Here is a 17751-nt window from a genome sequence, read left to right as displayed (position 1 = left end):
ACTTATCAATACAATTACTCTTTTGTCCTGCTTTAAAGTGTTGCTTTAAATATGCACAATGATACACAAGTGTGTTCTACACATACATTTATTGAGCAGGGGATCTCCAAGATTGGTTTCAGCTGGAGTTTGCAGCTCTACTTTTAAAAAACAAAGTTGGATATTGCACAGAATTTTTGTCTGTGTTTGTTAATTTTTTCTTATCTACCTTTCCTTGGTGATGGAAGCTCAACTTTCTTTCAGGTAATATTTATTATGCAAACAATGAACAGAGCTAATATTTTAATCTTTTAAAACTTCTTAATTACTTAGGGATATGTTTGCTTGGTCTGAAACAGGCCCATACAACTTGCACCTGACCTGGATAGTCTATCCAGCAACTGGATAGATTTTTTACACTTGCTATCTGAGACTAGGGGACACAGTGGTGCAGCAGCTTAATGACGCTGAAAGTTGCCAGCCAGAAATGGTCGACACTTCAGCAGTTTGAGCCCAGCTCTGCACAGCAGAGCAAGCTTCTGCTTCCTCCCCAGCCCCTGCCAACCCAACATGAGTAGATAAATGGGTACTCTCACACCGGTGGGAGGAAAAACGCTGGCAGCACTTGCATGGGAGACGGGACCAAGTTGCCGGTAACGCGGAAGCCACGCCCGCCCGAAAAAGGCACAAAGCAACGGAAACCCCGCCTCCTGCACTTGCCAGCTGGGCTCTGCTCTAGGAAGGAGCCAATGGCAAACCACTTCCAAAACACCTTGCCTTGAAAACTGCAGGGACTCGTCCAGGCAGTCGCCGCAGAATTGGTAACGATTGAGTGCGGATAATAAAAAAAAAAAATCTGAGACTGAGTGAGTCTTCAGAATGAGTTTTGTGAAACATTTGCAGGCCACAAAACCTGCTTAGAGGATATATACATTTCAAATACATTGTGTGGGATCAATCTTCATAATGACTTCGGTACTCTAGTACTCTCCCACTGTTTTCAAGGTGTGCATATATATGCATCTATATCTGTGGCCGTGTATGTATAAACAGATGGTGTATTTGTTCTCATTTTCTTTCCCCCCACAACTATTAATAAAAATGTATGCTCCTACTGTGTCCAATTCACAATTTGGAAAAAATAGCATTCACTTAAAAAGTAGCAAGATTTTAATATTACTGTTCTATAGTTTAGGCAGTAATGTTAGTTTAAATACAGTTGGGTTTTACATCATTTTGGTAAATTTGACAGATACATAATTTGAACATAGTGTCTATTAAGTAACTAAGCCTTTACAAAGGTTATAATATCTTGAGTAAATGAATAAAATTACCAATATATTTTGCTCTTGTCCACAACTAAAAGCTCACTGGAGTAGAGGGGAGTTTTGAATATTATACAAGGAATGGTCTGTTGGTATATTCACACTACTGAAAGTCGTAGTGGCTGGGGTGCTGCTGATTCTGCCAAACAAATAGTGGGATGGAGGGGGAAAAGTATTTTCATTTCCCTTTTTTGGGGGGAGGCGGGTCTTGTTAGAAGTCTGATTCATTTCTGAAAATGTGAAGACTCAGACCCAGAGTTCCCTTGACCAGAGCTCTATTTGTAGAATACTGCCATAGGCAGAAGAGGAGATACAATTTTGACTCTTTCCTCTTTCGCCCTGCAGGATTTTGGGTTCCCTGAGGATCTAGTCTGGAGATTATTTGCACTATCATGAAAACAGCATTTTGAATTATCAGACTCTTCTCTTTCCACCACAGAAGCTTTCACTGAATTTAAGACCTTTTGGTAAACAGAAAGGGACTTCCCATACAGGTTATTATGTGTGGTTTGCAATGTGTGCATATTTTCAAAACACACAGGCTCATTCAGGGACATGGACAGCATTTACTAACACAGAAAGCTTCTGGACAACGCCCTACATTATAACATTGGCTTTCCCTTCCCCTTAAAGCCATTAAACAACCAGAATTCTTCTCAACAGGATAGGAAAGTTTGTATACTATCAAAAGCATCTGGACGAAAGGAGAATTGATAACACAGCACCTGTCTCTGATGATTCATTTATGTGCCCATAAATTTTTTGGAAGCATTTTTCTGTTCTCTTCTGACAAACAATATATAAATGTAATTGTAACAGACAAGATACATTTCTAAGTTTCTGTATATATTAAAATAATATATAACAAAATAAAATCTTGTTGAAACACAATAAAACTGGATTGGGAGAAAAGACACCCTTTTTCTCAAGTGATGCAACAATCACAACTGAATGTTTTCCAGTAATAAAACATTTATGTTATTCTCAAAAGAAGCATTCTGGTTCCTCAAACACCTGAATCACAATTTGCATACCTTGAGCAATAAACTCAATAACTATGCATTTATATAAATTAATTAGTGACTTGCACAGATTTCTTCAAACTCTGCCAACCTATTTGGCACACCTAAAGAAACTCTTTCGATCTCCAAAATATATTTACTTGAAAACAGTGTAAGTTATTTCACTGGGACATGCTTCAGTATAAGCCTACAAAATCTCAGCCTTAAATAATACATGTAGCAAATGAAATATGTATAAATAGATTGAATCTCACTGCTAGAATAATACTGTCCTAAGCAAGTCTTTGATCAGAAAGTCTCCATGTCATATCATGTTTTGAAATCCCATAATCCCTTGGAGCAATTGACAAATAGAGTTGTTGTGAGAAACAAGTCCAAACTGTTATATATGGTTCTTTAAATCACAGGCAGGTAAACTGTGAATACTATTACTACTAATACTAATAATAATATACTTTAGTAAATAATCCTAGAGTACAGAGTTCTGCCAAAACTAACTTTCAAACAATTTGTATTAATGGGAAGCCATTTATACAGATATTTAAACTGCAACTGCTTAACAGTTAAATGTGCTTTCATATTTAAGCAAAAGATGAAAAAATATTTTCTTACCTCCAGGATCTTTGTCAGGATTATATTCCAAAGCATTGCTGCAGATGAGATCTATGTCTATTAGAAAGTCCTTTGCACTTAAATAGTTGTGTTTATCAATTTTACTTATTATTGTAGACAGATCCATTGGCTCTTTGATCACTTCAAGATAATCTGAAACCTGTAATCAGAAAACATGCCAGAGTGACACTGATTTATCATAACTCATATTCAGCAGTATATTTACATTTTCAGAATATTTAATTCAAAACATTTGATCCATCAAGACTAAAACTAGCATTGGTATAATCAGTATATTACACTGCTGTGTTCACTCTGAAATTCATTATTACTCTGACTTTTCAGCAAAATTTAAATATTTGCCTGTACCAAAGCCATCTTGTTTTGTATAAAAAAGTAATTTTAAACATGTTTTCATTTTAAATATATCATATGAATAAAAGATTTCAGACAAATACTAAGAAGCCCATTCACATATATTTCCATGGTATTACCAGTTGAAAACGAAATCACAAGGTTGAAAAGAAGAGCCTAAAATAGACTTTACATATTATGGGGCAAGGTTATGCCAAAAATCAGGAGAAAAAGTGCTATTCCACCCATACTACTCCTGCCAGGCCTTTGCATATTGGCCATCATAGTTATATAGACCAATCCACATTATTATATTTGGGGGCAGAAGAATTAGGTCAATCTTCGTGGATCTCTGCACAAACATCAGACACTGTTGCTCAGTTCTAGTTCCTTATCAGTATAAACATTCCTGAAATATAATGCCTGCTTAGAGCTAAGGTGCCCCAAATATTAATCCATTACATAACTTAAATAACTCTAAAAATATTAGTCAAGAAAAGGGAAAGAAATAATTCCTCATATTTTAAAAGCTCTAGAAAAACCAACTATTTCTTATGGGACTATGTAGATCTTATATGTGAGGCTGTACAAGAATTACAAAAATTAATATTCATAATTAAAATTATAGTGTGCAGAAGTATTAAAAGAAAGTAGAATCTAAAGCACATGACATGCAAGAAACTCAAGCAAGAATGCCAAGCTATAAAACAAACAAAACAAGAAATCTGACTTGGGAAAAATGCCTTCTTGACCCAATCCATTTATTCAATCTTGTCAAAAGAAAGTTACATAGTAACAAATCTGGGCCAAATCTTATCCATTGTTTTGAAGAGGAAAATAAAAATTAAATGTCTTATGTAATGGGAAGACAAATTTGGGATGGTTAATCTTAAAATGTCTCATTGTCATTTTAAGGAATCTTGCAAAAAATAAAATAAAATAATTTAATTCTTGCAAGTGACAGTATTATTCCAAGAATTATTTTACTGTAGAGAAATGTTTATTATGTTAAGCGGTTTAATTTTTTTTTCTTGGTTATACAGTATTGAGAAAAAAAATTCCTGAATTCCATCAGACTCAACACACACAGCAGTATACAATGGAACACCTTAATGGTTCATTCCCATTATGATTCAGGAAACTACTCCACATCTGTTATCAATCCCTTTATGATAACTAATCAAAATAATTTATCCCTTTAAACACACACTGTTCTTTAAAATGCCACTTCTTTTCATGATATCAGGCTGACATTTAGCATGACATTCAAGCAAGAAAGCTCAGTGCTTAAAAATACCTCTGTTGCTCAATGCATTGTATGAATTTCTGTCTTCACCTACTGGAGAGAAGGGCAGAATGGCCCAGCAATCATCACACTTCCAAAGCATCAAAACTCCTTGATTCCCTCTGAATACCTCTCAAGAACCAGATGGGTTCAGAAACAAAACCTAACACATTTTTTACCCCAGGCACTCTAGAGTGAGGCAATCTAGTCTCACCCACCAAACTAACTAACATACATTTGTAAGTAGACAGCTGGAAAATATAGCTGTGGAATTCTGGAATACCATTTTTAAAAAAACTCTCTAACAAACTCTACCAATCATTTCTTTTCAGCCTGAAAGTCTGCTTTTTAGTTCAGATTTTTTATTTTTTTTTTTGTAATCCTGCTTCTTGCTTATCTTGGTTTCAGCACTGATGCTCTCCCCATTGCAACTATCATGTTCTACTTAAAGTAAATTAGTAAATTTTTGTCACTTTAGACAAGGATGCCTCCTAAGAGCACTCAAGTGAAGCGTTTGATGGGAAACAGCTCCATGTAGATAAAAAGAATATCATTACATAAAAAGAAAAGCATCTAACTGCTAACATGACAGCCAGTGCTTGATTTGAGCCAGAACTTTCAACATGGGAACCTACCCTGAATCTATGGCACTGTCTTAGAAGGTATCAAGGAATATTTTAAAACACAGTGCTTTGAGCAAGTGTGAATAATTCATTTATCTCACTGATACCTGTGTTCCCAGACTGGGGACTTGGCCTTCAAATTCAAGTGTAGGCTCCAAGGTAGGTCAAATTCTGATGTTTCTCAGAAATTAAGAACCAGCCCAGCTAAGCACTTGCAAAGTGCAGTTTCTTTAGATCAGCCTTTCTCAGTTAGCACCTCACATGTTGGACCACATTATTCCCATGCTGATAGGAATATACATTATAACTGAACACACCTGAGAATGTTAGGATGAGAAAAGCTGATTTAAATCATATAAGAGCACATAAAAGACACCCCTTAAATACAATTAGGGGACCTGGACTGCAAAATTTCCTTTGAGTTTTCTGAATCTCTTTGCTGCCACCTAGTGGCGATCTGGACCTTTGCAGCCCTGATCAAGTAGCCCTATCCTTGAATAATCAAACCCCTACATGTTAGCATAGTGGAAATTACATTTTTTCCTAAGCACATCACATTTTTTATTTCTTGAATTATTTGTGCAAAATTGAGCTTTGAAGTTGACCAAAAAGAGTACAGATGTCACAATCATTTATAAACATAATCTAAAAGTGACATCCTATGTGCAGAGATGAAAGATATAGCAGCTTTGCCTCATAACAATTATTATTTTTCTTTTTCTGTGCAAAGCTCAGAAAATTTAAAAGTGGCTCAAATTTGACTAGCCAATTCAATACTTTTATTTGTTATATGACAATTACAGTAAGATCAAATAGTGCAGTTAGAGCCTTTAACTTTTCAATTTTCTCTTCAACTAGAAAAAGGTAAGGGGAGAGATTAATGTCCAATTTGTAGAATTTTCTGGATTAGGCAATATAATTCACCAAATTTCTTCCGACACTTCCAATAGCTCAATGTTGTTTCTTCAAGCATCTATTTCTGTGACCAATTAAAATTATTGCCACATTATGGAAGATGCAGCCTGAACTATACAGAGTTCTAGGCTATGTTAGCCAGATGACTACAGCAAGATAGCTGTGGCTTCAAAAGTTAACAATATGCCACCATCCCTGAAAATATGCAAAACAGGTTAGATATAGATATTGTCTATGAAAATAACCAAGCTGTAGCTTTTGGATTAATTGCTAGAAGGTCAACTTCATTGTTTGCACATTACTGAAACAAGACCTCTTCAATATCCACCGGTTTGCTGAAGATGTTAAAGCGTTTGTCTGTAGCCAGCCTCTTGGTAACATCCCTGAGAAACAACCGCAGCTCTCTCAATGTGTTTTCTTCCTGGTCTTCCATTCGCTGCTTTTCTGCCTCTGATAGCTGGCGGGTAGGAGGTGGCAATGCAAGAGGAAGGACCTCCATATCAGAAAGAGCTAAAACAGAACTGGAAGTCAGGCAAAGTAGGCTTTTTGATTTATAGCTTCCACATACTAAATATCATATCCTTAAAACCCAAGAACGTTATGTTCATCTCAATTTTGCAGACCAAGGAAGAACCACTGAACTGTAGAGCTTTACAGTAAGCAATTGTACCCGTCTTTCAAGTGCTGACAAGAGACATGATGGCAAGCATTTCAAGTTCCTACATGGCTATTTATATTAATGCATACCAGGTAAATTACACAGAATATCTTTGTTTCTTTGGAACAGAGGTGAAGAATCTGTGCTCCTCCAGATGTTCTGCAAGTTTCCAGGATTTCTTCACCACTGACCGTACTGATTGGGGCTAACTGGAATCAGAAATTCAACAACTGGAGGACCAGAGTTTCCCCAGGCTGCTGTAGAAGATTTATACAGCAGATACATTCATGACACTCAATTCCAAAAGGAGTCAGGACCAGGTTTAAGAGCTTTATGCTGTGAGACTAGAAATTCCCCTCAAGCATTTTTAAAGGGAACAGGAGGCACACGACTTTTTCAGGTCAATGATTGCACTTGACTTTTTAAGTGGCATGCCAGATACCTCCATAGGAAAAAATAGTAAAGGCACCATCTAATTATCCTCATCATTGAATTTTCCCCCTTTTCAGAGCAATTACATGAAATGTTCATGCAATTCATATTTTTACCAAACTACAAAAAAAAGTCATTCTTCCTTTTCTTGATTAGTCACTGCCAATTCACATTGTATCACAATACAATGCACTTTGCCCAAATGGGCAGCACTTCACCCTCATTTACAGTACCTCATGTTAGCTATTTTGCTTCATACCCACATTCATCCAGCTTGGAAATATTCTTCTGAAGTTGTTAACAATCCAATTATCCTGAATAATTTTGCATCATCTGCAATCTTTGCCATTTAATTTCTTATGCTCAAGTCTGCAACATGTATTAGCTGCTGATTGTGAATAGGTCTGGGACTTGACCTTTGTCATTCTCCCCTGTCCTCTCATTCCATTTTGAAGCTAAAACTGGGGAGTTAGCAAAATACATTTGGACATAAATCCCATGTAGTATAATAGTCAACTCATGTTATTTCAAAAGTAATGTTTAAATATACCAACAGTATGGTTTTCATATGGAAAAGGCATACATTCCAGATTTTCTAAATCATTAATTTACCTGTGTGTTTTCTCCTTGGAGGAGGCATTGATGCTTGATTGAGAACCAGCTCTTGGAAAAATTTGCGCCTGTCTTCTTTGCTAGGTCTTTGAATATAAAAGACCTCTTCATACTGAATTTTAAAGATACACTTTACCTACATGAAAACAGTGGGAATTAGAAGTATTGAAAATATATTCTGGCTATTTTATAATCAGTTGCACCATTACATTTTGATGGTTCAGCAGTAAGGAAGATCACCATTCCATATGTAGACCATTAAAATATCCTGCCAATTCATTATATACGTTGCCAGGAATATTTCAAGGCCCAGTGAGTATACCAGATGCCCTCTATAAATGATCGACTACAATTCTCAGTGGTCCACATCAAACTGCAGTGGTTAAAAGAATGAAAATTGTAACCCTACACTACTCCTGATTAAATGCTATGAAAGGACTTTTCTATGGTGTTCATACTGGGAAAAGTAATATCTCAAATTACTTTCTCAAAATAAGCTGATTTTAACATCTGTTGCTTAGAACACTGAGTCCCATAAAACATTGAAAATGAACAGCAGAATGCTGGAGTCATGTACTACTTGAATATGGATACAATAATAGGTGAATATTTAAGAGTCTGGTATCCAAAGAACAAATTAGGCAAATCTGAATAATCATAGAATATTTTCTCTCCCTTCACCCCCAACTGCAGATTTATGACATGTGTTTATTCTCTGCTTGTGAACTGGCTATCAATATAATGGAAAGACTGACCAATATTTACTCATGTTTAAAACTGAGCTGCTTTTTCATATATATGATAACATGTTCTATACTTTTTCTCCTTTTTCTTTTTCTTTGTCTTCTTTTTCTTTTTATTTGTAAATCTTTAAACAAATAACTTTTTTAAAAAATTAAGAAATCAGTGCCTTCCCCCCATCCTTTCTCCACTATTCCATGAATGGTCAAAATGACCATTCAGACTTTTCTACCTGCATATGGTATAGCAAAATTAGATAGGCCATCTTGGCTAATAATAACTTATTAACTAGTTATACTAACTTGGTTGATAATAATTATGCCCAAAGCAAAGTAATACAGAAGAAAAACAATAATTCACAATGTTTTTCAATTAATGGAAAGCCAGCTATTTCAGCAACCACAGAGCAGAGGCTTCAGCATAATAGATCAGACATTTCTCCCACTTTAGAACATTTGTAAATATAATTATCATCATCTAGACAAAAATGCGGAGAGCCAGTTTGGTGTAGTGGTTCAGGCATGAGGCTAGAAACTGGGAGACTATGAGTTGTAGTCCCACCTTGGACACAAAGCCAGCTGGGTCACCCTGGGCCAGTCACACCCTCTCAGCTTAGGAAGGAGGCAGTGACAAACCACTTCTGAAATCTTGCCAAGAAAACTGCAGTCAACACTGACTTCAAGGCATCCCCCCCCCAAAAAGACAAAAATGGCAGCCTCTGATAATTCAAATTGTTTTTTTTTAAAGCCTCTAATAATATATGTTATCAAACTGCAACCTCCATTTTTAACATATAACAACAGAATTATTACATTCCCTCAGATATAAAAAGATGCTTGGATACTGGAGTGGAGGTTTCCCTCCCATTTAGAAAAACTGACAAGGTCTTGCATCAACAGATTAGGATGCTTCAGATCTGGTTCACTATTACATAAGCAGTGCTTGTTCATTTCCCAAGAAATCACTCAATGCTCACCTCTTCAGGCAATTCACTATACATTGTTTCAGAGGTAGAGAGTAGAAATATTGGTGAGAATGATGGTATATCTTGCAGCAAAGTTAGAAAAGTTGCTCTCACAGTTTCACTGACAGCTTCCCACCAATCACCAATATGAGGCATGTAAACAATACTTGGTAGGGTTCTTCTTGCTTCACGAAATATCTAGTTGAGAAGGATACTGACATTAACAAAATATTTTACCAATACTTACAACTGCAGGCACAAATAAAGTTATGGAACATTTCAAGCATATGTTTTTAGTAGAATAACCTTGAGTGTTTACCTGTGAATATGAACATTCTTCACATAAAGTATACATATTGTTTCAAATTATCCTTGAATAATTCTATAGTAAAACCTTGACTTTTACAGGCCCCCATTCAGCAGACTTCAGATTTCACTCCCAAACAGTGAAAAAGAACATTGCTTGCAAAATGCAGGCGGGGCGAATCTTACATGGGGATTTGAAGATTAGATTATACAGTGGGGCAAAAAAGTATTTAGTCAGCCACCAATTGTGCAATTCTCCCACTTAAAAAGATGAGAGAGGCCTGTAATTTTCATCATAGGTATACCTCAACTATGAGAGACAAAATGAGGGAAAAAATCCAGAAAATCACATTGTCTGATTTTTAAAGAATTTATTTGCAAATCATGGTGGAAAATAAGTATTTGGTCAATATCAAAAGTTCATCTCAATACTTTGTTATATATCCTTTGTTGGCAATGACAGAGGTCAAACGTTTTCTGTAAGTCTTCACAAGGTTTTCACACACTGTTGCTGGTATTTTGGCCCATTCCTCCATGCAGATCTCCTCTAGAGCAGTGATGTTTTGGGGCTGTCGCTGGGCAACACAGACTTTCAACTCCCTCCAAAGGGGTTCCTTTCCATGGGGTTGAGATCTGGAGACTGGCTAGGCCACTCCAGGACCTTGAAATGCTTCTTACGAAGCCACTCCTTCGTTGCCCGGGCGGTGTGTTTGGGATCATTGTCATGCTGAAAGACCCAGCCACGTTTCATCTTCAATGCCCTTGCTGATGGAAGGAGGTGTTCACTCAAAATCTCACGATACATGGCCCCATTCATTCTTTCCTTTACACGGATCAGTCATCCTGGTCCCTTTGCATTGCAGTAAAACAGCCCCAAAGCATGATGTTTCCACCCCCATGCTTCACAGTAGGTATGGTGTTCTTTGGATGCAATTCAGCATTCTCTCTCCTCCAAACACGACGAGTTGAGTTTAGACCAAAACGTTCTACTTTGGCTTCATCTGACCATATGACATTCTCCCAATCCTCTTCTGGATCATCCAAATGCTCTCTAGCAAACTTCAGACGGGCCCAGACATGTACTGGCTTAAGCAGGGGGACACGTCTGGCACTGCAGGATTTGAGTCCCTGGCGGCATAGTGTGTTACTGATGGTAGCCTTTGTTACTTTGGTCCCAGCTCTCTGCAGGTCATTCACTCGGTCTCCCCGTGTGGTTCTGGGATTTTTGCTCACCGTTCTTGTGATCATTCTGACCCCACGGGGTGAGATCTTGCGTGGAGCCCCAGATCGAGGGAGATTATCAGTGGTCTTGTATGTCTTCCATTTTCTAATTATTGCTCCCACAGTTGATTTCTTCACACCAAGCTGCTTGCCTATTGCAGATTCAGTCTTCCCAGCCTGGTGCAGGTCTACAATTTTGTTTCTGGTGTCCTTCGACAGCTCTTTGGTCTTGGCCATAGTGGAGTTTGGAGTGTGACTGTTTGAGGTTGTGGACAGGTGTCTTTTATACTGATAACAAGGTCAAACAGGTGCCATTACTACAGGTAACGAGTGGAGGACAGAGGAGCCTTTTAAAGAAGTAGTTACAGGTCTGTGAGAGCCAGACATCTTGCTTGTTTGTAGGTGACCAAATACTTATTTTCCACCATGATTTGCAAATAAATTCTTTAAAAATCAGACAATGTGATTTTCTGGATTTTTTCCCTCATTTTGTCTCTCATAGTTGAGGTATACCTATGATGAAAATTACAGGCCTCTCTCATCTTTTTAAGTGGGAGAACTTGCACAATTGGTGGCTGACTAAATACTTTTTTGCCCCACTGTAAATGTAATGGGATATGTTTTGACAAAGAATTATTCCTACTTAATGCATTAAAAACTAGCACTTATGATACTCCTATGATAGGATATGATTATTCCTAAGACCAAAGATAGATTGGAAGCTATCTATTTTTCATATCTTTTTTCTTTTTCTTTTACTTTATCTCACCTTTTCTTTTCTTTTTCTTTATAATTTGTATTTTCAATTTTCTTTTTCATTTCTAACTTTTAACTTTGTAATTTTAAAACCCCAATAAAATATAAAAAGAACATTGCTTGGCAAACCAATCTAGACTATTTATGGTAATTACCTAGAGTATGTAAATTGAAATAAATTACATAAATTGTGCAAATTCAGTTTTATCATATATTTAATAGAACTCTTCCCCCAACTATTCCATTAAATTGTTAAACAAATGCTATATAGTAATATATCAATCTTTCACAATAAACAATGGTTTTACATATGAATGTTAAACTTAACACGCTACTGCAGACATAAAAATTAAAATTGCTATTTAAAATTGCTATTAATTTTGAAACATAATTGTTTCAAAATATATTTTTTCTATATTCCAAATGGGACATAGAATTCCTAAATTTTTTATTTACAGAGTTAACAAAGAATAAACCTCCTCCTATATTGTCCTTGCTCCCATTACAACAAATGCTACAATGTATTCTCTCTTATTTATTTGTCTGAAGGTCCCACCTCCTCACAAGGTAAATGGAGTGCAGACCAGATGACAGATCTTCTCAGTGTTGGCCCCCATCCTTTGGAAAACTCCTCCCCAAGAGGTATGGCTCCAACTTTAATTTCTTCTCACAAATTAGTCAAATTCTACTCTGTTTAAATGTGCTTTTCATTTTTGGCATTTCTGGAGTTTTAATTTTTATTTATGGATTTTTTTCTTCCTTATATTGTATCTTGCCTTATTATTTTCAGCCCAGAGTCTCTTAGAATTGTGGTGGGATATGAAATAAAATGAAGTATAGCGAAGAACAATACAGTCAAAATGAAAGAAACATTCACTACTCTAAATACCTTGCTTGGGCATAAATTGAAGTCCAGAAGAGAGTAAAAAATATTTTAAAATATAAGAATACCGCTGAACTGATTTTCTGTACTGTTCTGAAACACATTCTGGTGGTTGAATAATTTTGCTAAATCTGCAAAAAATGTTGATTTCTGAAATGTTTGCTGCAGCCATTGTTATCCTATCATAAAAAGCTGTCTGACTGCCAAATTGGACTAAAAATAATCAGCCAAGAAGGTTCTTTCTCAACTAAATTATGTCCATCTCTTTCTGTAATCCAAAATCTCCCATACACAACTTTGATACTTAAACAGGCAACAATACAGTCACAGTTTAAAACTTATGTTTATTCTGTAAAGAACTCTTAATTGGTACCTTTGTTAGCTAGTCTTATGATATCTCTTACTCTCATTACAAGTTCCTGTTCCTGCTCAACTCAAGACTCATATAATGAACCAAGAGTACAACTCCAAAGGCTTGCACTCAGTGGAGGTCTGCTTATATAAATAAAGGACAAGGATAGCAACCTCTACCATTTTTCCTTTCCCCAGCAGCCTTGAAAGTCCTGGGCACCTCTCTGAAACATCCTTACATCAGGGATTACAGAGGAAAAAGAAGCTAGCAAAAGTCATCTCCAACCTCCAGCAGGAATATTCATTCCTGAAATGAAAATCAGCTCCAAAATAATCTTGTATATAGAGGTAGTCCTTGCTTAACAACTGTTCATTTACGATGGTTCAAAGTTACAATCTCGGAAAGGGTGCTTTGCAAGCCCGTGAAGCATTTCCAGCTGTTGTAAAATATCACATTCCCCCCCTGCAGTCACATGACTGCATTCTGGGTGCTTGGCAACCAGCTCACATTTACGACCGGTTGCCAAGCACCCTGCAATCATGTGATCGCCATTTGCAATCTTCTCTGCCAGCTTCCCCAGAAAGTCAATGGGGAAGCCGTCAGGGAAGGTTACAAGCAGAGGGGATGGAGGGAAACCTCTTGGCGGTATGCAGGGCAGTGTGCATTCCTCCAGCCCCACGAAGGATTTCCCCTCCATGCAAAGAGGGGAGGGAAAACCCTTTGAACTGAAATCTTTCAGCAGGCAGCTCTTTTGGTCCATCCGCTTAACCACCCAGGAGATCGCTTAACGACCACAACCGAGTGCGCCTAGATTGCAGTTGTTGAGCAAAGCAGTCACATGGGCGTCTCACTTAACAACCGCTTCACTCAACAATCAAGATTCTGCTCCCAATTGTAGTTGTTAAGCAAGGACTACCTGTAATCTCAGTATCATCTTATCACTCTTCAATTTATCAGTCAGAAATACAGGGAGGATAGGCTTAGAGATTTACCTACCTGATAGCAAGTAAGCTTTATGAATCCATCAGAAAATTCTCTCTCCCAGTAGCAGGTAACTGGGAAATATTTCTGTTTGCAATCTCTCCCATGCAGGCCATGTAAGGGCATGGACAGCCTTGCCAAGGGGATCAAATAATATCCCTTTTTTTTTTTTTACTTTATGGTTTCTGTTTTATACATGCAATCTATCACAGAAAGTCCCTTAAGTATTTCTATCAACACTATATATCTGAGAAATACTGAGATATTCAGTATTTATTTTAATGAAGGCCTCAGTACACATGGAAAATTCAATGGGTATTACATTAATCAAAAGTGATATACATGCAAACTAACCTGTGCACATGATTCTTCAGGCGTTTTGGCACTGACCGAATAAAGTGCTGGCAGATCTAATCTGTGTACAGCAATTTTTTCAAGAGAGTGTAATAAAGCTGGAGCAAGGTGTGAAGTCTGACCTGAATCCCTTTCTCCGGAAAGTAGTAATCTTGGCCTGTAAGAGGTGGGCTGGTGATAAGCTGACCTGCACAAAATAATATTTTGTTCAGATCTACAATGCACTCACATAACTTCTATATTTTTACTTCATTAAACAGGGTGTGAATAGCCTGAAATATTCCATAGTAGTATATTTTCAACATTGTCTAACCATAACTATTTCATAAGGAGTCAGTATTGTGTTTACAATTTACACACAAAGAGATTAACATGAATTGTGTTTTACAAACAGCAAGCAAAATTACTAATTTCACATAAAAGACTTGTTCCACCCATATTATATCCTCCCTGCCCCAGGCTAACATGACAGTATCAGTAACAGCTACTGAGGAATAATCCTGAATTATCTTATACTACTTTATTTGATACCTTATTCTGATTTAAACTAGAAATGGATTTAGGCAATCACAAACTGTAATGATCATAATGAACAAAACCAAACTAATTCAGTTCTAAAACACATTCACAGCAATTTAAATAACTACATATTTCCTGCTATAAAACTTTAGGCAGAAAGTTTCTTTGAACAGTCTTTTTGCTTATGTTATAGGGCTGGGTTAAGCATTAAAAGAGGAGCTTCACAACACTCAACACAAAAAAAATTACACCTCTTTGAATCATTAAAGCAGCCATATCTTGCAAACTCTTGTGGGTGCTCTGGAAGATGCTATCTCCGCTTAACTTTGTTTTCTTCCTAGTGAAATTTACAATCACATTCTACCCCTAGAAGAATTTTCCTATAAAATTTCCTTGAAACACCATGAAGTTTCTACAGAATTGAAACTGAAATTAAACTTTATTACAGCTGAAGACCAGCATATTTACTAGAGAAACAGTGATATAGTAATCAAAGACTTCAAGTACTACTGATTTTTTAAACAGTTACAAAATATCACTATCCTATCATGAACCTCCCTATACTGTACTTCGTTGGTTTTATCATGTTTGCAATAAAACTATTCTAAATAAAAACATATATAGTCAAAATAAGAAAATACAGTCCTTGGCCTGCATGGGTGTCCTACACAGGCTGGAGTGCCCTCCACCACCACATTGCTTCCACTGATTCCCTAAAAATTGCAGCACTGTTTTTATTGGTTTGTATTCTGAAAAGAAGCTTGGACCAGGGCCCATGTTCCATCTACTGATGGAACTTTTTAGTGGTCTTTTTTTCAATGGAAGGGAAGACGACAATTGCTTCCATCTGTTCCCAAGAAAACCTCTACAGTATTTTTTTTTTCCTCCTAAGTCAGAGAATTGGCATTGAAAAGGAGTCTCAGTGCCATAGTGCCCCCTACTGATGGGGGGGAAAGCAGCTTTTTAGAATGTTATATAAAAAGCACAAGAAGTAAAAGTAAAAGGATTAAGTATAGGAAATAAACACTTTAAAAAGTGAGTCTGTCCACTTTGGTGTATGTCTCCCCCAGCTTTTGGAATCAACTGGCCTCACAAAGCCCTTCACCCGGCAGAAGTTGTACAGCCCTCTAATTGTGTCTGAGAGCTGTCTAATGGTCCTTTTTAAAGTGACTTGTTCCTTGCTGGAGAGGGACAAGCCACAGGATCATCTGGAGGATTTGCTGTGAGGAACCTTCTAGGCATCTGGCAAATAAAATCACTTGAATTTGCTTGGATTGATTCAGTCAGAGTTGGATTCTGACTGGGCAAGTCTTCTCAGGATGACAAGATCTTCTTTGGTTCCCTAGAGCAAGTTTGAGTCTACAACTCCTGAGGAATGGTTCTCAGGTCTGTTAACCCAGCCACCTGTTTATTTGATTCATGCTCCTCTTGGCTGGTAAAAGCCATTCAGGAGATGACATGCGGGTCACTCCATGTAGAAGTATCTGCTCCATTAAGAAAGGGGTTAGTAACACTTTAGAGAGACAGTGATGCAGCCCTTCTTCAAGATGCCTTCACTGTACCTGACAGTCCTGAACAATTTTTATCCAGCCTCCAACCTTCTACTTTTGGGGAAGGTTTTTGTGAAGCTGGTTGGGCTATGGCTTCAGAGGGCCCTGGAAGATGTAGATTATCTAGAACCCTTCAGTCAGGTTTCAGACCAGGACACAGTACTGAGATGGCATCGATTATGTTGGCTGATGACTTGTGGCAGGGCCAGGATGGGATTACCACAGCTAAATTCACAGCTCGTACTCAAGGAGCAGGTGGCAACAGTGGCCAGGAAAGCCTTTCTGCAAATTCATCTAGTACACCAACTGTCCTGTGTCCAAATCAGGAGACCCAGTCTTTCATGCTTGTTTTTGGACTACAACAATGCACTCTACATGGGGTTGCCCTTGAAGACCATTCAGAATCTGTAGCTGATCCAGAAGGGAGCAGCACAGGCCATTATGGACATGCTCATATAACACCTTTGTTTTGTTAATAGCACTAGTTATCAGCAGGCTTCTGGGTGCAATTCAAGGTGCTGGTTATTATCTATAAAGCCCTTAATGGCATAGGGGCTGGTTACCTGAGGGACTGTCTGTCTTCCATAGCACCTGTCCATCCTATATTATCTGGCAGAGTTGGCATACTCAGGGCCCCATCAATTAAACAATATAATCTGATGGGGCCCAGGAAGCACAACTTCTCTGTAATAGTACCTGACCTCTGAAACGATATCCTCCCAGTAGTTTGTACATCCTTCACAATAACCTTATTTAAACAAGCTCTTAAAACCTGGCAATTCCCCCAGACCTTGGGCTGGAATGGGTGACAGATCCTTTGTGGGATGGTTGACATGTAGGAATTCATGTTATTTTTTCAGAATTTGCTTTTTGTATTGTTTGTATTATACTGTTTTAAATTATTTTATATTGTACACCACCTGGAGTGATTATGAAATTGGACAGCCTATATATTAAAACAAACAAACAAATGATGCAAGGCCTAGTGTAGTTAATTTCATTTAAAGATTTACCACAGCAATGTTACTTGTAAAGTAATATTTAACTTCAAAATGTGAGGCCTTACTACTCCACCATACATAAACTCTTCCTAATATAAATGCAATGGATTACTGTGATATTTAACAATATACTTTTCCACAAAGCCATTTAATATCAATCAAGAATCACTGTTCGTACTGTTTGGTACTTAAAGGCCTAATGTCAAGATCTGTGATGTGAAAAAATGGTTAGACATCTCAACTTCTATATTAAAGTAATGTCATATATAATATGCTTATTTGGAACTGCACAGAGATATGTTGGTT

At 37.2% G+C, this 17751-nt stretch overlaps 1 protein-coding gene across 5 annotated transcripts in view; it reads right to left on the bottom strand.

The window, feature by feature from the left end:
• ATAD2B (ATPase family AAA domain containing 2B) overlaps positions 1-17751 on the bottom strand; it is an 84792-nt gene that overhangs the window by 19521 nt on the left and 47520 nt on the right. For 3 of the 5 annotated variants that reach the window (XM_025170351.2, XM_007433979.3, XM_025170352.2), the window contains exons 18-22: positions 14376-14562; positions 9535-9720; positions 7818-7953; positions 6429-6625; positions 2939-3098 (exon numbers count right to left, since the gene is read on the bottom strand). In XM_025170351.2, coding sequence (XP_025026119.2) covers positions 2939-3098; positions 6429-6625; positions 7818-7953; positions 9535-9720; positions 14376-14562 — 866 coding nt within the window. The remainder of the gene's footprint in view (positions 1-2938; positions 3099-6428; positions 6626-7817; positions 7954-9534; positions 9721-14375; positions 14563-17751) is intronic. The other 2 variants (XM_025170353.2, XM_007433980.3) reach the window with 1 other exon arrangement.

Source organism: Python bivittatus, unplaced genomic scaffold (assembly GCF_059951505.1).
Source record: "Python bivittatus isolate LINGU-HERP-01145 unplaced genomic scaffold, Pbiv_v1 ctg000020_np1212, whole genome shotgun sequence".
In the NCBI taxonomy this organism is placed as follows: domain Eukaryota; kingdom Metazoa; phylum Chordata; class Lepidosauria; order Squamata; family Pythonidae; genus Python; species Python bivittatus.
Note: the sequence above shows the minus strand (reverse complement) of the source record. Positions and strands in the feature narration are given on the sequence as shown.